At 40.7% G+C, this 25,145-nt stretch overlaps 1 protein-coding gene across 1 annotated transcript in view; it reads right to left on the bottom strand.

Annotated features, from left to right (window-relative positions):
- LOC132828968 (receptor-type tyrosine-protein phosphatase delta-like) overlaps positions 1–25,145 on the bottom strand; it is a 481,828-nt gene that overhangs the window by 140,428 nt on the left and 316,255 nt on the right. The window contains exons 12-14 of the mRNA XM_060846203.1: positions 24,598–24,742; positions 14,303–14,608; positions 9,634–9,827 (exon numbers count right to left, since the gene is read on the bottom strand). Coding sequence (XP_060702186.1) covers positions 9,634–9,827; positions 14,303–14,608; positions 24,598–24,742 — 645 coding nt within the window. The remainder of the gene's footprint in view (positions 1–9,633; positions 9,828–14,302; positions 14,609–24,597; positions 24,743–25,145) is intronic.

Genomic DNA, 25,145 nt, shown 5'->3' with positions numbered 1-25,145 from the left:
ATTTTGATTATACTATGGATTGGGAACTTAAGGAAGTTAGTGGCAATATCTTGGGGACAGTAGAGGAGGTGTTGGACTATTCAAATGAATGAAGGTGGATAAATCTCCTGGTCCAGACCAGATATATTCAAGGCTAGAGGCTTGAGGCTAGAGAAGAAATTGCAAGGCCCTGGCTGGTAGTTTTCCATCATTAGCTATGGGTGGGATCCTAGAAGACTGGAGAGGAGCGAAAGTAGTGGCCTTATTCAAGAAAAACCTGGGAACTATAATCCAGTAAGCTTAACATCTGTAGTAGGTTACATACTTGAGAAGATGCTGAGGGATAAAATATACATGCATTTGGAAAAACAGGGTTTGATTAGGAATAGTCAGCATGGCTTTGTCCGTGGGAGATCATGCCTCACAAATCTGTTAGAGTTCTTTGATGAAGTGACCAGAAAGGTTGACGAGGGCAGGGTGATAAATGTAGTCTAAATGGATTTCAGTAAGGCCTTTGATAAGGTTCCATATTGTAGGCTACTCTGGAAGGTTCCGGGGGGAAGGAATCCAGGGGGAGTTAACAAATTGGATACACAATTGGCTTGATGGTAGAAAGCAGAGGGTAATAGTGGAAGGATGTTTGTCGAACTGGAGGCCTGTGACTAGTGGTGTACCTCAGGGGTTGGTGCAGGGCCCTATGCTGTTTGTTATCTATATAAATGATTTGGATAAGAAGGTACAAGGCTTGATTAGTAAATTTATAGATGACACAAGGATGCTGCCTGGACTCAGTTGTCTGAGTTATGGGGAGAGGTTAGACAAGCTAGGACTTTTTTCTTTACAGCATAGGGGACTGAGGGAGAATTTTATCGAAGTTATAAGATCATGAGAGGCATGGATAGGATTAATGCACTCAGTCTTTTTCCCAGGGTTGAGGAATTGAGGACTCGAGGGTATCAGTTTAAGGTTATTGGGGAAAGAATGAAAAGGAACCTGAGGAGCAACTTGTTTTACACAGAGGATGGTATGCATATGGAATGAGCTGCCAGCGAAAGTGGTTGAGATAAAATGCATGGATGGGAAAGGGTTAGAAGAATAAGGGCCAAATGCAGGGAAATTGGGTTAGTGTGGATGGACATTTTGGTTGGCAAGGATCAGTTTGGACCAAAGGACCTATATCTGTGCTGTAGGTCTCTCTGACACTAAAATAGGAGGTATTGTGGACAGTAAGGAAGGTTGTCAGAAATTGCAGCAGGACCTTGAGCTCTGGGGAAGTGGGCTGTGGAATGGCAAATAGAGTTTAACATAGATAAGTGTGAGGTCTTGCATTTTGGAAAGTCAAATCCAGATAGGATTTTCATGGTGAATGGCAGGGCCTTAAGGAATATCGTGAACAGAGGGACCTTGGATTTCAGGTGCACGATTCCCTGAGACTGGAGTCACAAGTAGACAGGGCAGTGAACAAGGCTTTTGGCACACTGGCCTTCATCAGTCAGGGCACTGAGTTATAGAAGTTGCAAAGTTATGTTGCAGTTGTACAGGACGTTGGTGAGGCCGCACATGGACTATTGTGTTCAGTTCTGGTCACCTTGCTATAGGAAGGATGTTACTAAACTAAAAAGTGTGTCGAAGAAATTTACAAGAATGTTACCAGGTCTGAAAAGTCTGAGTTATAGGGAGAGGTTGGACAAGCTAGGACCTTTTTCTTTAGAGCATAGAGGAGGTCTTATAGATGTGTATAAGATCATGAGAGGCATAGATAGAATGAATGCACTCAGTCTTTTTCCCAGGGTTGGGGAATCGGGGACTAGAGGGCATAATTTTAAGGTTAGAGGGTAAAGAATAAAAGGGAACCTGAGGGGCAACATTTTTCTCAGTGCTGTAGGACTCTATGACTCTATTTGTACATGCTCTGCTATTATATCCTTTGTAATGGACTGTAACAAATTCCCAAAAGCTGACTGGCCTAGACTTAGCTTTTTTCCCCTCCACTTTTTTAATAACAGCATTAGATGGGAATTACAAACCAGTTAGCTTAACATATGTAGTGGGGAAGACCTTTGAGTCTATTATCAAGAAAGGAATAGCCATGCATTGAAATAGAAATTATCCCGTTGGGCAGATGTAACATGGGTTCATGAAAGGCAAGTCATGCTTCACTAATCTTTTGGAATTCTATGAAGGAATTATGACCACAGTGGACAATGGGGACCCAGTAGATGTGGTGTACCTAGACTTCCAAAAGGCTTTCGACAAGGTGCTGCATAAGATAAGGATGCATGGTGTTATGGGTGATGTATTAATGGATAGAGGATTGATTGACTAACAGGAAGCAAACAGTGGGGATAAATGAGTGCTATTCTAGTTGGCAATCAGTAACCAGTGGTGTGCCTCAGGGATCAGTATTGAGACCGCAGCTATTCACGATTTAATTAGATGATTTGGGGACCACATGTTGTGTGTCAACGTTTGTAGATGAGTGGTAGAGCAAAGTGTGCAGGGGACTGTCAAACTTTGCAGAGGAATATAGATACTTTAAGTGAATGGGCAAAGGTCTGGCAGATGGAATACAATGTTAATAAATGTGAAGTCATCCATTTTGGTAAGACCTACTTTAAAAATGACTATTACTCGAATGGTAAAAGGTTACAGCTCACTGCTGTGCAGAGGGACCTGGGTGTCCTTCTGCATGAATTACAGAAGGTTGGTCTGCAAGTACAACAGGTAATTAGGAAAGCAAATGGAATTTTTTTTGTCCTTCATTGCTAATGAGATGAGTTTAAAAGCAGGGAGGCTAAATTGCAGCTGTACAGGCTGCTTGTGAAGCTACACCTGCAGTACTGCATGCAGTTTTGGTCTCCTTACTTGAGAACCGATGTACTGGCCCTAGAGGGGACGCAGAGATACCACTAGGTTGATTCTGCAGTTGAGGGGGTTGGATTATGAGGACAGACTGTTTAGACTGGGATTATATTGATTGGAATTTAGAAGAATGAGGGGAAATCATATAGAAATATGTAAAGTTATGAAGATAGACCTAGAGAAGATGTTTCCATTGGCGGGGGAAACTAGGATAGCCTCAAAATTAGGGCAGATTTCAGATTGAATTGTAAAGGAACGTCTTCACCCAGAGGGTTATGAGTCTATGGAATTCCCTGCCAAGTGAAGTAGTCGATGCTACTTCAGGAAATGTTTTTAAAGCTAAGATAGATTTTTTTTGAACAATTAAGGAATTAACGGTTACCGTGAGAGGGCAGGTAAGAGGAGCTGAGGCCACGAAAAGATCAGCCATGATCTTATTGAATGGAGGAGCAGGCTCAAAGGGCCAAATGGCCTACTCCAGCTCCTAGTTCTTCAGTTCTTTTCTGGTGTGGATCGGCAGTTTCCCAAACTTCTGAGACTTTTCCAGAATATAAGGATTTTTGGAAGATTATCTCCAGTGCCATTGGTTGTAACTACTTCTTTTAATATTCTAAGATGCATCCAATCAGGCTCATTTGTTTCCTTAGCACTTTTTCCTCCAGTGATTGTTGTTGTATTTATTTTCTCTCCTCTTTATCCCCTCCCACCTTGATTCTTTACTATTTTAAGAATGCTATTAGCAGCTTTGTGAAGGCAGATCCAAAGAATTTATTCAATCCCTCTGCCATTTCCTGGCTCACCGTTGTTATTTCCCCAGTTTCAATCTCTAAATTCACCTTGGCCTCTTCTCTTCCTTTTTATGTATTCAAAAAAGTGGTTGCTGTCTGCTTTGATATTGCTTGCCAATTTATCCTCAGTTTATTTAATCTCTCTCTATTATATAGACACATGTATATGTGTGTATGTATATATATATATTATATATATATATACACACACTGTCAAGATATACATGTACAATTCACACACACTAGATAAGCAAACATACATTCAGAAATGTATTTGCATAAGCATAGACAGGTTGGTATATATATGTAACAAATATGCATGCACACATACACTCTCAAATATACTTGCATGCATACACATGCACTAGTTGTGCATGTAAACACACAGATGCACACACAGACTCAGATTCACATGCATGCACTCAAACATGTAGACATACACACATTCAGATACATATGCACAGAGATAAATGCATTGTCTTGGATGCCCCACTCGAATCCACAGCAAACACTCTCGCATGTTGATGCGGATACATACACTTTCATTCAGAAACTCGTGCAACAACATGTTGACATGCATATAGATTCCCAGAAAACAACTGTGGATAGTGATGATGTGTAATGTCTCCTGTAAGCTGCGTGTGCATGCAGCAACATGAAAACCTTTGTGAAAGTCGTTCCTATAAACTGCAGTGTGTGCAACTGAGCAGAACGTCTTAAAAAGGCCTCACGCTTAAATAAATCACTCGTGTATACTCAAAAAATGGCAGGGAACATTGATGTGGACTTGATTCTTTGATTCCACCTCTCCTTAGTCACTTCTGCTGAGGACAAATGTAGCACCCTCCTTTCTCGTGTCAGCCGTGTCCAACCTAACACAGGTTATGGATGAAAGCCAGTTGAGAGATTTATATTCTATGATTTGACTCATACAGAGTGTGTTGGAGGGCTGCTGAGTGTGGGTGAGGTGGTGCCCCCTGGCAACATGGGTGAGGTAACATGATCAATGCAATGAGTTTGACATGTCTCATCACGAGATCTAAAGTTCTATAGGTTATTCTAGATCATGAACTTGTCAACCCAATATGGGATTTTTGGTGCAGGGGACTTTGAGGCTTGTCTGATTTTCATTGGCTAGAACATCACGTAGAAACCGCTGACCTCATCACCCAAATGAGCTCGTCTTTCTCTCCTTCTCACTCGGCCAGAAATGTGAATTCTTAAAAATGACATATCCGTACCGTAATAAATTGTTTACAAGGAGGTTACCATGAACTGAGAGGATGCAAATAATTGACAGTAATTAAATTGGAATTAATTTCTCTGGAAATCTAAAGATTAAATATGAACCTAAATGTGATCTTTAAGACAATGAAGGGGTTTGAAGGAATAGAAAAATATATAGAAGATAACAGATCGTCCATCAGGTCTGGGAGCAACTTGCTTATGCAGAAAAGGATGAGGATGAAGATTTTTCAATGCTGCTCCAGGAAGTGACCAAAGAGGTTAGCATATTCACATATTTAATGGAAGACTTGACACATAAATATAAAGGAGAAGCTAACAGGGCTAGTTCAGGTTGTAAGGAGGAACAAGGTGTAGGTGGGATGAGAAGGTGGCAGTGGGAAGCTGGGATTGGAGTTGCAGAGGTGGGAGATGGATTGCAGGGGTGAGGATGATTGGAAGATGTCACTAACATGGAAGGAGATTCTGGTAAGATGTAAATACCAGAATAGACCAATCAGGCCCAAGGATCTGCCCCCGTTGCACAGAATGTCATTCCAGGAATTCATGTTTCAGGTTTAATCAAAACAAATAACTGTATTTGGTAGAAATTGCATATCTGGCAAATGCAGATTTACTTTGCTAAAAGGCCTTATCCCACACATCAGATCTTTGAAAGGCCAGAGCTCGAAATAAACAATTTGCAAATGCTGCAGAGCAGACTATTTAATCATTCATTTAGTGATTAAATCTAACCCAAACAAGAAAAGACAGTGCACACTAACAGCATTACACACAAGTGATTAGATTGTGTCTCGTAGTTGGAGATTCAATCGATTGATTAGAGGTTACCATTTAACTGTATGCATGGAGAAAGACTCTGGACTAAAATACTGAGGAACTTTACAGAACAGGGTAACTGGAAAGGGGTTAATTCTGTACAAATGGAACAAACAAGTTTCAGTCCATTTGAATCCCATTTGATGGGAGCAAATGGAGAGAGGTTTAATCCATTTTATTCTACATGATAGGAATGAATGAGAAATAGATTAGTTCATTGATGCTCCTCACAATGGAAGCAAATAGGAAGGCATTAGGTCCTTTGGGTTTCTTCATACTAAGAGCGAATTGGAAGGATTTTGGCCCATTTGAGTTTTAAGTTAAATCAAATAGTTGTTTATCAGGAATTGACCATACTGCTATGCTATGCATGACGTTTAAAGAAAATCAGTAAAACAGCAAAAAATTTAAAAGTCACTTCATTCAATCAATACAGAAAGTTGACTCCAATTTCATATAGTCAGAGAAAGGTTCCATTGTGTTGTGACCAACTCAGTCCATCATGGTACCTCCAAGATACAATCTAAGCCCCTTGACATTCAATGGTGTTACTGTCATTGAATAGCCCACTATCCGGGGGAGGGGGAGGCGGAGGTTGTACCACTGACCAGAGCCTCAACTGGACTCACCACATAAACACAGTGGCTACAAGAGCAGGTCAGAGGCTAGGGATACTGCAGCGAGTAACTCACCTCCTGACTCCCCAAAGCCTGAGCACTATTTACAAAGCACAAGTCAGGATTATGAGGTAATACACCCCCCTTGCCTGTATGTGGGCAGCTCCAACAACACTCAAGAAGTTTTACATCATCCAGGACAAAGTAGCCCCTTGATTGGCACCACATCCAGAAACAGCCACTCCCTCTACCATCGGTGCTCAGTAGCAGCAGTGTGTGCCATCTACAAGATGCACTGCAAAAATTCATCAAAGATCCCGAGGCAGCACCTTTCAAACCCATGACCACTTTCATCTAGAAGAACAAGGGCAGCAGATACCTGGGAACACCTGCAAGTTCCCCTCCAAGCCACTCACCGTCCTTACTTGGAAATCTACTGTTGTTCCTTCTGCATCACTGGGTCAAAATCCTGGAATTCACTCCCTAATGACATTGTCATTCAACCTACAATGCATGGATTGCAGTGGTTCAAGACTGCAGCTCACCACCACCTTCTCAAGGGCAACTAGGAACGGGCAATAAATACTGGCCCAGTCAGTGACACCTACATCTCATGGGAGAATCTTAAAAAAAAGTCCCCTCCCACAACCTTTCCCCACAGCCTTGTGAATATCTTCTCTCAGGTGCTTATGTAATCCTACTTGAAAGCTTTGAGTAAATCTGTGTGGTGATACTGTGCATTTAAGAGATGTGTTCTGACTGATTGTCTTGCATTGTTTTGTCACTGTTGTGCTGAAATGTCTCCTTCAACAGGTAGTTAATAAACAGCTTTGCATTCACCCTGGGTGATTTTTCTTTAACATAAGACAAAAGGATCATGAGTGGGCAAGGTCAGGCTCACACAGAACCATTAAAGGATTTTAGTTTGGCTTTCAGTTAGTTGGTAGGTTTTGCTGGTTGCTGGAGATAAGGGCTTGAGTTCTCTGCTGTGAGAGTGAAGTATTAGACAGCGAGGCTTCCTCTCAATAAATCAAAAGAGCAGACTGGCTCTTTCAGTTTTCTTTCTGCTGAACTGGAGAGAGACACCATGTGAGAGCCACAACTGTGTTGCTGGTCTTTGCCAAGGGTGTGTAAACAGGATGCTACCTACATTGGATGATTAGTAGTTAAATAATACATTATCTTGTTGAGTATTTCAAAATAATTGTTATGCTAATTCTCCTTTCTGTAATATTTTAAATGTGTTGTAAGAATAAAGTGTTTTGATTAAAGGTTATTGACAGACCAATCAAATCATATCTGGAAGACAGTGTGTTACACTTACATTTTTAAAAAGTATAAAAATTAGGGTCCAGGCTATCTACATAATATACTTTAGGGGGTTGGGTCTGGTGTATAACATCTGCCAAACCATGTCCTCAGGCAGCAGATTTCACATCCTAACCATTTGCTTTGTTAAAACTCTTTCCTTATGTCCCCACTGATTCTTTCACCAGTCCTTAAACCTGACTCCTGACATTTCCATCAATGGAAACCGTTTCTCCCCATTTGTTCTGACCAGACTTCTCACGAGTTCAAACACATCAATCTTCTCTTAGTCATATCTTCTCTAAAAGGATAAGGATGCGAGCTTCCCTAATCTTTCCACGGAAGTTAAGTTCCTCGCTCCTTTGAGCGTGCTTATATGTCTTTTCTGCACCCTCTCACATCTTTCTCAAAGCTCAAAGAGCAGGACTGGAGACAATACTTCACTTGAGGCCAAACCAGATTTCGTGAAAGTTCATCATAATCTCTAAACATTTACGCATATATTTATAAAGCTCAGGATCCCACATTCCTTTTTAATCAATTTCTCAACCTGTACTGATACCTTCAGATTTTTGTACTGATGTACCTCACCATCTGCCCGTGTCTTCTGTCAGAGGGAATCTTCTTTTTGGTGTTCATTGATATCACGATGGACAATGCGATCAAATAACTTTACTGGGGTTTGCACATTTTTACAGGTCTATTATTGAACAGAATGTGTGAGCTTCTGTATCATCTAACACCACCCTCTGGGTTCAAGGTAATGCCCTGTCAAAGAAGTCAGCATTACTTGGATTGACGAAAGACAGGCTTCGAGTTATTATGCACCTAACCAGGTCTCTCAGAAACATCTTAAAGGATTTCACATGCAATCAGTTACTTTATTCATGCAGTTTTATAGCACAATCCACCAGCCAGTTTACAGACAGAATGATCCCTCAAAAGTCCACAAAAACAAATGACCAATTACTCCAGTTGTCTAGGTTGAGGGAAGAGTTGAGCACGATGAAAGCTCACTGTTCTTTAAATGGTGCCACGGGATCATATAATCTATCAAAACAGGCATTGAGGATCTGGCTTGAATGACCAAATCCCTGACAATACACGCCATGGATTACAGACTCCAGCTCGAGAGTGGGTCTTAACTGTGTAACTCCTTTGATTCCGAGACCATCGAGATAATGATCACTTGACATGTGCATAAACACCAGGAAACAGAATTGGCTGTCCCTTACCTTCTCAAGGCTAGAATGCACTGGATCATTGCCTCTAGGCTAAGTGGTCAGTGGTGGGGAAGGTGGTCTCTGTTTATCAAAATTGGAGGTCTGTGTCATATCTAAGTGAGACTCGGACAAAGACAAATGACATCCAGAAGCTCACTACAAATATTCTGGAGCAGCAATGAACTCACTGAGATCAATCATACCCTGCTATTTAACTTGATAATGGAAGTGTAAATGGAATGTCTGCTTTAAGGTGAGTTTGGGCCATCTATTCTACTTCACAGTGTATTCTATCCTGCAGATGCTTGTCGGTGGCACTCTGATTTGCCTGATACCACAAATCACTAGCATGGGCATCCCTCACCTCTAGAAGCACCAACACCACCCCAACAGAAATGTACAGCATTGGAGGCATTCAGTTATCAAAGTATGTCTTGTGAAAGAGCTAACCCCCATTCGACCCAAACTCTTTCTCCACCGCCTTGCACTTTTTTTTAGTATTTAGTCACAGAATCTGTTTCCATTAAATTTTAGGCAGTCTATTCCCAAACGTAACAACTGGCTCAGTAGCTAAATGTCTCGTCTGTCTTATTTTGCCATTGTTTTCAGGTAGCATCTCATGTGATGTCACAGTAAGACTTTCACATACACAGTGGACATTTCCTTCCTGTATTACATACATGGCGAATGTTTCAATCAGTTGTGGCTTATTAGCAACTGCTACCATCAACCCACAATTGTTACTGGGACGGCTGTACCAACAATCATTGCATTCTCATCTTGCTTCCTAACCTGTGCATCGGCAAGCATGACGTCCTTTATCAGCGGCTGTCCCCTGGCCTCTCCATCCACCACTTCCACATAGTGCACCTGATAGCCTCGGATCTGGCCGTGCTGTTTACTTGGGACAGGCGAGCGCCACATTACCTTCAAAGCAGTGGAGTTTAATGCTGCGACCTCCACTTTACGAGGTGGAGCACTGGGCACTGCAAGAATAACAATAAGGGCATCAGAAAGGAAAAACAAATGCTGGCTGTTTAAATAAGATGACTCTAGAGAATTTTGGAGTCAGCCGTCTGTCTCATTAAAAGGTGAAAAAGCCTTTCAGACTCCAAAAATGAATCAGGAATAATGGACAACTCCTGAGGAAGACCCTTACAAATTTATCCCTTACATCTTGCACAACAATACCATACTCTAGTTCCCAACTGAACACCTGATTTAAGTATTAAGGCAGGATCAGCAGAACTAAACTGTCCAGTGGAACAGAACTATATCAACCCTTCAGTGGTGGCCCTCTATGCTGGAGTATGGAGGATTGAACCTGCACAGATAGATATTTATAACTGATCTGCATATAGGACAGAGCCAGGTTCAACTCTCAGGTTCTGCCAAGTGGGCATGAGAAAGCCAGGAGCAGCACGAAATGGAAGTAGTTGGAATAAATATACACAACTTTCTCTCAAATATTGCCTGTCTGCATGGTCTAAATCCCTATGAAATAAATTAAAATGTAGAATTAGTTGGTGATGGCCATATTACGTTTGATAAACAGCTTTAACAGTGTGGAATCAGAGCCTTTTTAATGACTGGGCATCATCAGTTCTTTAACTACTTTTATTTTTATTAGGTTTATTTTTCTCAAGTCTTCTGATCGAGGCTGGGGTTAGGTGTCAAGTCAACAGCCGCTCACTGCCACCTTGTTCGATTGCATAACCATTGGCAGGCTAACTGAATGCTCGATCAATATCAAGGCCAAACCTGACTCTCTTCATCTGACATCCAGGCAATTCAGATGATGACCTGTTATCAGTCTTTGGACCTTGCTGAGCTAACGTCAGGTGAGTTCAGATGGAGATCAAACCTTGGACTGTACTGGTGCCAGTTCCATGGACTAGTTCCATCCCTGGAGCTCAGATCCTCTCTGATACTGACGGCGGCCTTTGTGTGGAGCCGCAGAAAATGGGGGAGATATTAAATGAGTATTTTGCATCAGTATCTTGCAAAATGTCCATATTACAGAGGAGGAAGTGCTGGATATCTTGAAACGGTTAAAGGTGGATAAATCCCCAGGACCTGATCAGGTGTACCCGAGAACTCTGTGGGAAGCTAGAGAAATGATTGCTAGGCCTCTTGCTGAGATATTTGTATCATCGATAGTCACAGGTGAGGTGCAGAAAGACTGGAGGTTGGCAAATGTGATGCCACTGTTTAAGAAGGGTGGTAAAGACAAGCCAGGGAACTATAGACTGGTGAGCCTGACCTCGGTGGTGGGCAAGTTGTTGGAGGGAATCCTGAGGGACAGGATGTACATGTATTTGGAAAGGCAAGGACTGATTAAGGATAGTCAACATGGCTCTGTGCGTGGGAAATCATGTCTCACAAACTTGATTGAGTTTTTTGAGGAAGTAACAAAGAGGATTGATGAGGCAGAGCGGTATATGTGATCTATATGGACTTCAGTAAGGTGTTCGACAAGGTTCCCTTTGGGAGACTGAGAAGCAAGGTTAGATCTCATGGAATACAAGGAGAACTAGCCATTTGGATAGTGAAGAAGGTGTTTGGTATGCTTTCCTTTATCGGTCAGAGTACTGAGTACAGGAGTTAGGAGGTCATGTTGCGGCTGTACAGGACATTGGTTAGGCAACCTTTGGAATACTGCATTTGATTCTGCTATAGGAAGGATGTTGTCAAATTTCAGAGGCCTCAGAAAAGATTTACAAGGGTTTGAGTTATAGGGAGAGGCTGAATAGGTCTGGAGTTTTTGAGGCTGAGGATTGATGTTATTGAGGTTTATATAATCATGAGGGGCATGCAGTTCTGGTCTATTTCCTAACAGAAAGAAGTTGTGAAACTTGAAAGAGTTCAGAAAAGATTTACAAGGATGTTGCCAGGGTTGGAGGATTTGAGCTATAGGGAGAGGCTGAATAGGCTGGGGCTGTTTTCCCTGGAGCATCGGAGGCTAAGGGGTGACCTTATAGAGGTTTACAAAATTATGAGGGGCATGGATAGGGTAAATAGGCAATGTCTTCTCTGGGATCGGAGAGTCCAGAACTAGAGGGCATAGGTTTAGGGTGAGAGGGGAAAGATACAAAAGAGACCTACAGGGCAACTTTTTCACACAGAGGGTGGTATGTATATGGAATGAGCTGCCAGAGGAAGTACAGTTGCAACATTTAAGAGGCATTTGGATGGGTATATGAATAGGAAGGGTTTGGAGGGATATGGGCCGGCTGCTGGTAGGTGGGACTAGATTGGGTTGGGATATCTGGTCGGCAAGGATGGGTTGGACCGAAGGGTCTGTTTCCATGCTGTACATCTCTATGACTCTATGTGGTCCTCTGAAACATCGAGCAGCGAAAACAAATCACCAGGAAGCTGGTAGCACCTCCCTTCTGGGGAAAGGTTTGGAAATGAAGAACAAAACTACAGAGAATAAAACAAACTCAGAATTCTGGATCACTAGAGGAGCCATTCATTTCTTCCATCCAGGCTTTGATGAACCTGAACCATAATATGTGGCAAAACCCCTTCAGTTGTGAAATTCTTAACAGTTGTGATTGAACCTTAATGGGATGTAACCTTGAGCAAACCCTACAAAATTAGTCGATCTCACTAACTGCAAAGTGAATATTTCAGATGAACCACTTTCAAAGTAGATTTTTTTTGCCAATGGCACTTAAGACAAGGCTTATATGAATATGACCTTCAAAAATATCCCATCAGCAATCCATCTATCATCAATAATGGGACCTTTGTCAATACTATCTCGGTCACAAGGCACTGATTAATACCAGCTTTAGTAATGGCATCATCAGGACCATGTTTTAAAATAGTCTTTCAAAGGATAGCAACAGATCAGCCAAGTTGAGAGGGCTTTTGTTTTTGAAAAGAAGCCAATTCCTGCAAAAAGGAAAAGTTTCTGCAGTTACTTCAAGACAATGTGAAATTACCATGTTCCTTTCTCATCTCTTCTCAGTGGAAATTCCTCATGCAGCAATTTGAACTGGTAGATGGCATTTATCAGATAGAGAAACAATCTGAGGTTTTTGTTTGTTTAAATGGAACATAATCATTCAATAACAGTGTTCGAAATGTCAATGACTCTCTTGCTATTACTCTGGTTTATAATTTCCCCCACAAGTTTTTATTTCAATCTGTTCACTGATTATTCTCTCTTTGTAATTATATACTGTGATAATTGAGCTGGCATTATCCCAAAATGGCTTTTGTTAAGTTCCGCTACCTGTTGGGCTGAACAACAGCTTCACTTTTGTCTAGTTAAACATAGCATTGAAAGTTGTGCAGTGATTCATTTCCAATTTATTTTGTTGCTGCAAATACATGGTTTAGCAATAACTAAACTATTTCAATTTTCCCTATTTTCACTCCTATTCTCTAAGGTCGCAAAGTCCAGAGAAAGAAATGGCCATCAAAGCACTCCATCTGAACTACAACAATTACATTCAGAAGGAGGCAATTTGATTGACCTTGTCTGCGCCAGCTCTCTGATAGAGCAATCCGAAACTAATTTCACTCCCTCACACTTCTCACATAACCAGCTATCACCAATTTAAAGGCTTAACCTAGTCTTCCACTTAATGACATCCTCAACTGTACGAGTTCTTTCTGCATAAAAAGATTTCCCCCAAATTATTGGCTCACTGTCTTAGTGAGTCCATGCTTGATTGTTCTGTCGTTGGCCCGACACTAATCCTTGGCTTCAATGTATTTCCTCAACTGACTGAAAAAACTATTCAACAAGCAGAACTCATTAAGAGGGGACAATGCTCTAAATTGCAAATGTGACATGGGCAAACAAGGCATTCAAAACATTGTAATGTGATTCCCTTAGAGACAACAAGGGTTTGAGTAATAGAGAGCTGTGAACATTGTAAACAATCACAAGAAATTTCATAATATTTGCCACTAAACCAGAGACAGATGACAAAAGTACAGGTCAGAAAGGTTATTTGAAAAAATAGTTCTAAGGTGTACTATTCTTTGGGGCAGATGGCCCAATGCTCACACCATTTCGATCATTTTTCTCTTTCTATAAATGATGATGAATGTATATAAATAAAAGGCAACATGTGGAATACAGATTGTGAAACTAACCCAGAAAATGCACTTGAAAATATTCCATGAGAAAAACAGGACAGAAATTTTGGAACAGTTGACCTAGGATGACTAAACAGACAGACTGCCCTTTCATGACAGGCTCAAGATGTTACTGAGAATAGTTCACTGTGATTTGGTGAAAAGATAAATGAGCAACAAGACTGATTTCCTTGATTGTGTCACCCTAATGGAAATTTGCCTCCTATTGATATTATGTGCACCTTGCTGGATTACTGTAGCAGTTCCATGCAAGGTACATGCACAAGGAAGACCGGGTGACTTCTAGGACGATTGTAACATCAAACATTTAATGTTAGATAGAATAGTTGCCTGAACTTACCATCTTCATCTGTGCGAACAAATATGGGAGCACTCTCTGGGCCTGGTCCAACCATCGTGTGTGCGACCACTGTCACTCGGTACTCTGTCCATTTCGCCAAGCTCTCCAGTCGCATCTGTGTGGTCGTTGGTGGAATGTCGTTCACCTCGTGGAGCTGCTTGTCCTCTCCCTGCACCATTTGGTACCTGATACTGTACTTTGCCAGGTCGCCATTTTGACTCTCTGGCGGCGGTGGCCACCAACTTACCAGAATGCTGGTGGAACTGGGGCTGCTGCACTTTACGTTTTGAGGAGGGGATGATGGTTCTATTGCAGGGAGGGGGTGCGGTAGAGGAAGGAGTTAAAAAACAATGGGAGGGAAGAGGGTAAAATACAATAATACAAAAAGAAAAATGATAAAAACGAAAGGAAAAGGTCCTCAAAAAACTGAGATGAAACAGAAAAAGAAAACAACGGAAGACTCTAAAGGAATTAAAAAACCTGGTATGATGCTTAAACAGAAGCAACTCTGACTTAAGAAGGATTCAAATCTTTTAGAGTGATCAAAGCAAATGTTAAACAAATCTTATTTGGGTAAGAAATTGAGGTAGGAGTGCTATTGGGATGACTTCTGATTCAATTTTTTTGTACAAAGTTTCATTATAATTTAAATGCTCCCCCAAACACAACGGGCTGGTCGCTTCTGCACAACCTCACCGAACTGAGAAAGCAAGACAGTCTGGACGTTGGCCGCTCTGCTGAGTAACCACATCATTTTATATTGTTGCTTTATTTAATGTAATTGCTTTATTTCCTCCTTCTCCCCACCCCCCCCCATTTTCTTCATCCAGTCACCCAATTCCCTCTATAAAATACTTCTACAAGTTGCTCCCAATATTAATATAGCTGAGAATGAATAGTGAGGGTGGAGGAGGTGTGTAGATTAGATTGACAGGAGAAGAACTGTACTGGAAATAGTTATTTTTAATTTCAAATCATTGAATTACTGTGTTAATTTATTGAAAGAGTACAAAATATGTATATTGATTGACATTTAGACCTGCATGGCTGATAAACAATTGCTTTACTTTCAAAGGTTACGAGGGGTATTTCTTTTTGGCGAACAAGGGGAGACTGCCATTTCAACACTGGGTAGGCTATATCGAAACTAGAGGGTCCAGCAAGGGAGATTTCCTTTGTCTACATCCGGATGTTTTGGGTAGTTTGACTTCATTGAGTAGTGGAAGATTAAGTCAGAATGAACAAACTCTGCATAAGGAGCTTATTATTAATGGAAAAATGTGTGGATTTCTTTTTAATGGTTATGTACATCAATCCATCCTATTCTTTTGCACTTGCTCCATTTAAACCATTCAGTGCAGGTATGTAGACACAAGATTGTGCTCATCCCTGACATCTGCTTGTCTACTGTTGCAAAAAAGGACTCGTATCTCTCAATGTAAACTGAAGCTGGTGCCATTTGCCAAGCCTTTGTCCTGTGACCACAAGAGGTCACTTACTGGGTGGAAATTGAGCACTTAATAGTTGACAGTGCGTTAAAGACATCTCACAGTGTAACACGATGGTTGGAGAAATGTTTATTTCCATCGCACCTTCAATATGTTTCTATTTGAAGAACTTTGTTCTCCGGCTGTATGCCTGATATGGAATGTATTTTGTCCATATTAAAAGTATTCCAAATGGATTAAAGCACCTGTGTGGAACATGCTTTATGGAGACGAGTTGAATTTTATTATACATTGTGCAATTTTCTGTAAGTGGAAATGCTCTGTAAGATACTTAAAACAAATTTTACTTATATAGTTTGGGAAAAAATAAACAGCATGAGGAAGAAGGATCCAACCATAGTTATATGAAACTAAGTTATTTTCACAGATCCCATTCACTTGTTTGAAGTGTGCCAGGATAGTCCTGATTTAAATGAGCTCCTTTCCAGGATGCAGAAGGATCACATTATTGCACAGCCAAGCAGGCTGTGATAAAAGACTAAGAGATACAAGCTGGCTAAGGAGCACTGGTAAAAGCAACTGGGACACAAGTCACTCCTACCCCTGCAATAAATGGCAGTGGTACATGGCTTAATGAATAACCATCACATTGAGCTCTGAATCAATGATTTAATTGGTGCTAGTTTATGTATGTTATAGTTTAGGTATACAGCATTAACATGTACCAAGGCCCAGTAACTTAATAAAAAATAAACTGCTGTGTAACATAGGGGGACACAGTCAAAATAGATCCCCAAGGTATTTGATTCATGAGTCTGAGCAAATCTGTCAAAAATAATTTAGGATTTTGAGTTTTGATTCTTGGAGATATATAAGTACAAGATAATTGTAACAGCAAAGTCCTCAGACAAGGGAATAAAAAATTAGAACTTCAAAGCACTGTTTGTCTATTAGTGATTTTCTCTCTTGTAGTCCCAAGGGATTGTAACACTTCAATCTGAACCATCCTCCACTGTGGTGCAATTGCTACTTTTCAATGAGATTGCTCAGACTAAGAGTGAGAAAGAACTTAGCGCTTTTCCTCTGGGGGGAGTGGGGGGGGGTTGAGCAACCACATCAACCTCTCGCTTTGTGGGCAATTTCATCTTCCTGTTGGCCGATGGCACCACTGCCACCCTTCAGGGCCATCTCAGCCTCCGCATAAGCTAGCCATGCTCCATTTTTACTGCCTGGACATCCTCTTATTTACACCTGCTTGTCTCAATCATTTCTCCAATTAAATGCACTGCTGGTTAATTGATCTCCTGCACACTATCCAATGCTTAACACTGGCAGTCTGCATACCCAGGTAAAAAGAATCAAACTGAACAGTGATCCTCTTTGCTTGGGAACTCTGTCATGTATCAATGTTAATTACCAAATACTGACTATCAATTGAATGTCAGGAGATGAATCTAACACAGGTTATTATGTAAATATTTCAATCTGAACCCACTGTTCATTTTTGCAGCAACAACAGGCTCACTAGGTGTTTTCATGTCATTTGCTGCACTGACTAATTTGGAAGAAAAGGCAAGTATGCATTCAGTTTGTTCAGGCTAAAAGTACTATCAGAGGTCAAAGGGCAAGTGTAGTGATGGAGAAGCCCACAGTCAGACATGCCTTGCCTTATCCTTGAGGTTATGGAGGGAAGAGACTGCATTGAAAATCAAATTAGTTCTAGAACAAACCAGGAATACCTCTTGTAATCCAGATGGTTTGCGTTCATATTTTGAAACCAGTGCATGGGTGCTTTGAAATACAATTTGTAATGGCCAATTTTTGGATAGAGAATGAGGCTGAGACACTTTGTGAGGAAGATATATAAAAGGGGAGGGCTGGATGGTGTAGTCACTCCAAGGACAAATTAAAAACAAAACAAGAAAAATAGACTCCACAAAATACTCCAGGACTCCCTGAAGCCATGCACAGAAAAAGAAAATAACTTAACACATAAAGAAATTAAAGGCCAGCTTAAATTGAAGTATTTTCCAATGGTACGTACCTGACATTCCTTCAAGCTTTACACTAAAGACTTTCTTTGCATGCTCTCAATGTCTTTTTAAACCTACCCTTTCTCTCCCAGCATATAACTGGCCAAACCTTAGTAAAGCAGGCTAAGCATTCTAGACCTCAGGGATCAGCAGCTTCCACAAAACCCACATGGAATATTCCAGAATGCGTTCCTTTTGGAATGGACAGGCAAAGTGTTTCATCTTGAACCTATCACAACTTAGCTGGGTTTGCCTGAAACTTAAATTTGTTTTGTTCAAAGTCATGGATTTAAAATTTTGCCCAGTAGTGCTGAGGCATTTTCGCAATCACTGCTGGCCAGTTTGTGAATAACTGCTGACTAACTGGAGTTCAGCATTGGCTAACATCTTGGAGCTGCCAAATATAACTGCCTACTCACAGAAGTGACTTAGAAAAGTTAAACTGAGGATAGTTTCGGATTTGTAAAAACATATAATAACCAATATGAAGGAAGGACATTTAAAATGAACAGAATTTCAATTTGTGAAATGACAATCGTGAAGACATGTTTGGTATGCTTGTCTTTATTGGTCAGTGCATTGCGTGTAGGAGTTGGGAGATCATGTTGCAGCTGTACAGGACATTGGTCAGGCCACTTTTGGAATACTGCTTTCAATTCTGGTCTACCTTCTATATGAAAGATATGAAACTTGAAAGGGTGCAGAAAAGATTTACAATGAGTTTGCTAGGGTTGGAGGATTGGAGCTACAGGGTGAGGCTGAATAGGCTGGGGCTATTTTCCCTGGAGTGTGAGATGTGACTTTATAGAGGTTTATAAAATCATGAGGGGCATTGATAGGGTAATTAGCCAAAGTATTTTTCCCAGGGTAGGTAATCCAAAACTAAAGGGCATAGGTTGAAAGTGTGAGGGAAAAGATATAAAGGAATATAAGGGCCAACTCTTTCATATAGAGAGTGCGGTGTGTATGGAAGGAGCTGCTAGAGGAAATGGTAGAGACTGGTACAATTACAACATTTAAAAGGCATCTGGATGGGGACATGAGTAAGAAGAGTTAGAGAGGAATATGGGCCAAATGCTGGCAAATTTAGGATATTTGGTTGGCATGGACAAGTTGGACGCAAAGGTCTTTTTTCTGTGCTGTACATCTTTACAACTCTATGACTTTATTTGCTGAGTACCTCATGGGGTAGACCAAGTTGGATACAATTTCCAATCATATGAATGTGTATCGCAGTATTTTACAGCACAGCCAACATTTCTGAATAAATATGCTTGTGTAAGAATCGAGGTGTGTCCTGATGATGCAACATTCTTTTATCTATTGTGAATATCAATTATTATTACAATATGTTTTGATGAGAGCAAGATGGCAAAGGAATTGTGGATTTTCACCACTGTAATCTAAGAGTATCTAATATATTCAATCTGATGGATACGATGTGGCATCACTGGTTAGGCAATGCAAGGAGTAGCTGATGGGGATAGAATTGTCAATATAAAGTACTTGATAAGTTCAGCAGTTCAGACAGGATTTTCACTTCACTCTAGTGGAACAGGCCATGTGGGAGCAGAATGCTAACCCCTGTGATTTACTCATTCATCCATCAGCGTCAGGAGAATCTCAACAGGGTTTGATCTTACTGACTTTAACCATCTCTGAATGAGAAAATAGCCTGAAAAGACAGAGTAGCACACAGTAGCAGATGCCTGTTTCCAATAACTCTTCAATTGCAATTCAGATTATTGAGTAAAGTAGCCAATTTGGAGCAACCTCTCTCTGTTTTCCATAAATGAAGCTGTTTCTGCTTCAGTTCCCTTCCGGCATGACACTTTGATCGTCGGCATCCAATCATTTTTCCTCATGGAACAAATCTACAGGTGACAATCAAATGGACAGTTCTGGCCACATAAACAAATTTCATTTCTTTGGAGTGGTTAACAATGGAGAACGTGGAGGTTTGAAACAGAAAAGCATGGATATGTGAACAATGTACATTTCCTTACATATTCTGGGAGCAATGGCAAACTTCATTTTGGATTGAGAAAGGTGGCGGAATAGAATTATAGTATCATTACGGTGTGGAAACAGGCCATTCCATTCTCCCACCCTGTTACTCTACATTTACATCTAACCTACTTACCCCTGAGCACCATGGGCAATTTAGCATGGCCAACTCACCTAACCTGCGCACCTTTGGATTGTGGGAGAAAACTGGAGCACCCAGAGGAAACCCACGCAGCTATAAGGAGATTGTTCAAACTCCACACAGGCAGTTGCCCAAGGCTGGAATCAAAACTGGGTTCTTGGCACTGTGAGGCAGCAGCGCTAACCACTGAGCCACCATGTTGCCCCATATTACAGAACACAAATAAATAATGAACTAATAATAGGGATAAGGAATGGGACTGATGCTTGCTATGAAAAGTTAACAGCCAAATCTCCCCCTCTTCTTGCTTAAACCTGTGAATGAAGTAAATGTCTTGAAAGTGCAGATATGCCTGGCTCTTTTGATTTGGAAAACGTCCTCATTCATCAAGTATATTGGGATAAGCTGAGAGAAATGTGGGTGGATAGGAACTGCCAGAAGCAGCCTGTATCTGAGGATGTCACCTATAAATCTGTTTCGACCATGACGAATATCAAAGGATGACTTGACAGGCATTCACCACGTTCTGGCTGGTCTGCCTCCATCTGGACTCACCTGGTACTATTGATTAAGGGTGTGTGAAAATCCAAAACCTTCTTGTGATCTCTGCTGAAACTAGCTAAACCCAGGTCATAAACAGTAAAGTCCTTTCAGTACATAGAGTTAATTGTCAAAGTCCAATTTCTATACAATTGATTGAGGGCAAATTGGCACATTTTTAAATTTCAGTACTGAAAGGGTTACAGTTGGAAATATTCTTTTTAGTTTAATGGATTCCTTAAACCAACTTAATGTTTTATGACAGCTTCTTACTGCAGCAATTCTTATTTTGGTTGTCTATTCCTGTTCAATATGACCATTCTTCACTGGTCATTGCATACATGTATACAATTGTCTATGCTTGTTCCTTACTTCTTCATACATATGCCTGTTTATATACGTACATGTCAATGAGTGTCTACATATCTGTATGTTTAGGTATTCAAACTTTCTCAGTTATTTTAAGTAACTTGTTTGACAGACCTCAGGGGAAATAAATCCAGGCCTGTTGGTCCTGGGTAGGGACATGACCACTGTGCCACAGCAGCCTTCCAAACTTTCTCATTGAATCAATGCCAAGTGCATTTATTGTCAGTCTGAGTGATGAAGAGTTTTAAACACCCAATCAATCAGTTTGGACCACATCGCAGGGAGTGGACAAACTCTGCTTAATCAGAGTTGGATAACATTTTAAATATTTGTAAAGTCAAAGTATACACCCCTTCCTTCTGACAAAATACAAAATTCCTCTTAGAGTGGATCAGTAAAGTTTTATACAAGCTGACTCTTAATCTGAAAAGTCTCAGAATTAAAAGTATTCTTCATGTAATAAGCTAACACTTCCCAGGTCATGATAGGACAATCAGATTTACTTCAATATAAAAACTGAAAAAAAGGAAATTCAAAAAAATGGACAAAGGTCACTAGGAGTTATTGGACAGCAGTGAGGAGCAGGAACACCAAATAATTTATCCTTTTTCTGGTCCCAGAGGACTGAAGTATCCCCAACCTCGTTAACCAAGCACAAATAAAATGAATCTAGGACTGTCACGGTCTGTATACTTCAGTTCATACCCTGAGCCAATATACATTCACATTAGGCCGATATGAAATTTCTGGCCATGCAAGAGAATGTTTTACCTCATAGTACCATTGTATAATGCGGCCCACAAGCAGACTTCCAGAGCAATGAGTTTTACTTTGGCCAATTTTGCACGGACCCTCATTAGATTTAGAAGAAACACCTATTAAATATTCAACCGAAGAAACTTAGGTGCTGGAATTACTTTGGAAAAGTCGGGGATGGGATAAATATGTTTCAACAGTCAGCCCTTGTGGCAATGATATCTGCTGCCAAGTGATATACCAAATAATAAAATGGAATGCAAGGTCAAGTGTGTCTCTGTGTTGATACACAGCCTTGTAGTTTCTTTGGTGAATGTCTCTCTGTTGGATGTGAAAGGCTTTTAGAAATAGGAAAATCACACAACAGTATATGGCCCTCTGCTTTTCTTTATGTATCTCAGTTGGTGTAAGAGAGAAAGTTGGGAAGGGAAATGTCTGGCACTTGGTTTGAACCTGTTTGTAACAAGAAACATATTTTGGGGATGTTCTTGGAGCTGAGTGTAGTCACGTCTCCAACATCTGGATCATCATTAATTGAAAGATCTTAGTTTGAAATTCCAAAATGGTCTAAATGATTTTGTGGTCATTTAAACAAGCCTGACTGCTCCTGTTCCAAGGACTGCTGGTGCACTTACCTGTCATGGTAAAACCTAAACTCCAAATTGATCCACACCAGTAGAATTCAGGGAAAAAAAAATTATAGAAAACTTAAGTATTAAATGCTGACTTTTATTCTTGAATGAGTCCATGGTTCAACATGGGGTGAAATGATTGTGATGATGAGGTAAACAGTGATGGATAATATTATGCGATTTGGAAGTGATATGCAGCAGCAGGACGTGTACATTAGCCAAGCTTATTGGACTTTGTCAAAATTGTGATCAAATAATCACAGGATACACTTCATTTACAATGGAATCCATTAAACTAAAAATGAACATTGGTTAAATTTCAATTAATTGTATTTTTCTCCTTTAGTTCAATACAGTCCAGTCCTCTACAAAACATGTAACTGGTGATCCACCAACTAGCAGATGCCTTAAGAACCCTACTAAGAAACAGTTAGTGATAAAATGTAAGCCACACTGGTTAAATCCTTACTTGGCGACTCTGTATGAGAGAATGCCAACCAGGGATGCTAGTCCCTTCCCTCTTTCTACCAACCCAGTTGAATGTTCATCATATATCTCACTCATTCAAACATCACCTCATCCTTCTCACTGGGACCTCTGCCCAATCTGCCTTCCAAACGCAGCCCAGACACCCTCCAGTTGCTTTTGTGTGCTTCTCTTACATCTCCCCACCTCCAACAAATGGAGGTAGACACTTCCTTCCCAGGTCCAAAAGAATATTCCATTCACCTCCCTCCCTCCTATAACAGCCTGGAGAAATGTTCACGCCTCCCTTTTATCCCATACAAGGATTAGTTTTCTATTTCCTTAATCCAGGTGAGGTGTCTCTCATGTCTTGATCATCCCATGCCAGCTCTGAGTTGTTCCCGTGCACTCCTCCCGTACGGAGGAACTAATTTTAATGTTTTTATGACTCATTCTTACCCCAACTACATAAAGGACCACTTTTGCATTTCACTCCAACCCCACCAAAGGCAACTGCAATCTAACAGCACAATCTCTCACACACTCACCACCCCCCTCCTCATAGCACCCAACATACGGACTGGCACCAAGGGGGCATTCTGCATTGCCAATTAGGATCAGCTCACATTCCAGTCCCAGTCTTTGCACTGCCTGAAATCATCTCCAATGTCTTATATGATGAGTAGTCAAGTCCCCTAAGAAACCATGAGGAAGAAATGATCTCTAACTCATTGCCTTAAGAAACAATTATTATTCTGCTTGATCCAAAGTTGGAAGTTGCTGAGCTGCTAACAACAGATACCAAAAAATGAATCTCCTCAAACTGACACAGAGAAGAGGCTGCTGGGATTGCATGATGAGACAAAGACAAACTTTCTTTTGGGGTATTTTCAGGAATTTGATTTACTGCTGAAACGTAACTTGAATTTTCTGCCACATAAATATGAATGGATTAAACTAGTACATTGTTGGAAAAAGGGAGCGTATTACTAATGACTGCATGACGCATGAAGAGACCATTAGTATTTACTTCACCATTCATTGACAGCATTATCTAAATGACACACAGTTCATTGCAATAAAGGGTGTTCACAAAAAATATCCTTGTTCAGTTAGAGACCTTGTTTACATAGTCAATAGTTCTGTGCTTTTGGAGAGTTAACCCTGCTCAGGGACACAGGACAAACAACTGAGATCTGCAGTTCATTAGCACTGCTGATATTGCAAGTTGGATGAGGTTCCAAAGGGGAATGCACCCGGTTCTGAAGGTCCAACAATTTCTGGAAAGCACTAGTATTACTCACTCTGGATCTCCATTTTGCCTCAAATGATTCAATTCCACACAGAAGAAAAACATTTGGAGAAAGTAGGATTGGTGGGAATGGATTTTTCTCCCCATAAAGGTAAGAAATTTCAGTCTGCAACATTCAACTTTGATCGAATTTAATGTAACAATTCCCTTCGCACCATCCTTATAACACAACTCTGCAATAGCAATCCAGATCCAAAACTTCCAAGTATTTGGCTGAGCTTAGTAAAACGTTGCCAAGGTATGGATAGGTTTGCTATCTGGACCAGTGCCCACTGTAATTTGGTTTGATTGTCTATATTGATTTTGCTAATGTATTCTCAATAGCAAAGCATTTGAAATGAGGAGTCATGGGTCCAATCTGAGTAGATTAAAAAAAATCTACAAATTTAAAAACCTTAGTTCAAATTTTAATTTTGAATTGAAAATATTTTTAAAAACAAAAGTTTACTCAGTTTTTTAAAAAAAATTGAATAGGTGTAAACAGTTGCCATGTCAATTTTTAACATGGCTGCTTCGCTTGTAGTTTACATAAAATCCCAGCATCCTTTGCTCTGATAGTATTCTAAGAGATGAACATGGAATGAAACCTACTGGCCTGGAGGGTCCGTGCAGAGATCTGGGAGGTGAAGACACCAAGGCCATGTTCAGAGCGTGCAGCCAAACGGAAATAGTACAGAGTGTTCGGACGTAGCCCGGTCACACTGTATGCAGTGCTTGGCTGAAAGGTTATCACTTCCTGCGGAAAAGAGACATCCATATGCATTTGACATAAGAGTTGTTGACACAACATTTTAAGATTAGATATTAGTTGATATCTTGTCATATTGTAGAGATATTCATCATGGAAACAGGCTCTTGGGTCCAACTCATCCATGCCAACCAGATATCCCAAATGAATCGCGTTCCATTTACCAGCACCTGGCCCATGTCCCTCTAAACCCTGCTATTCATATACCCATTCAGATGCCTTTTAAATCTTGTAATTGTATCAGTCTCTGCCATGTCCTCTGGCAGCTCAACCCATACATGCACCACCCTCTGTATGAAAATGTTGCCCCTTAGGTCCTGTTTAAAACTTTCCCTTCTCACTTTAAACCTTTGGATTCCCTGACCCTGGGGAATAGACTTTGGTTATTTAC

This window comes from Hemiscyllium ocellatum, chromosome 28, assembly GCF_020745735.1.
Source record: "Hemiscyllium ocellatum isolate sHemOce1 chromosome 28, sHemOce1.pat.X.cur, whole genome shotgun sequence".
NCBI classification, from domain to species: Eukaryota; Metazoa; Chordata; class Chondrichthyes; order Orectolobiformes; family Hemiscylliidae; genus Hemiscyllium; species Hemiscyllium ocellatum.
The sequence above is the reverse complement of the archived record's forward strand: the minus strand, read 5'-3'. Positions and strand labels throughout refer to the sequence as shown.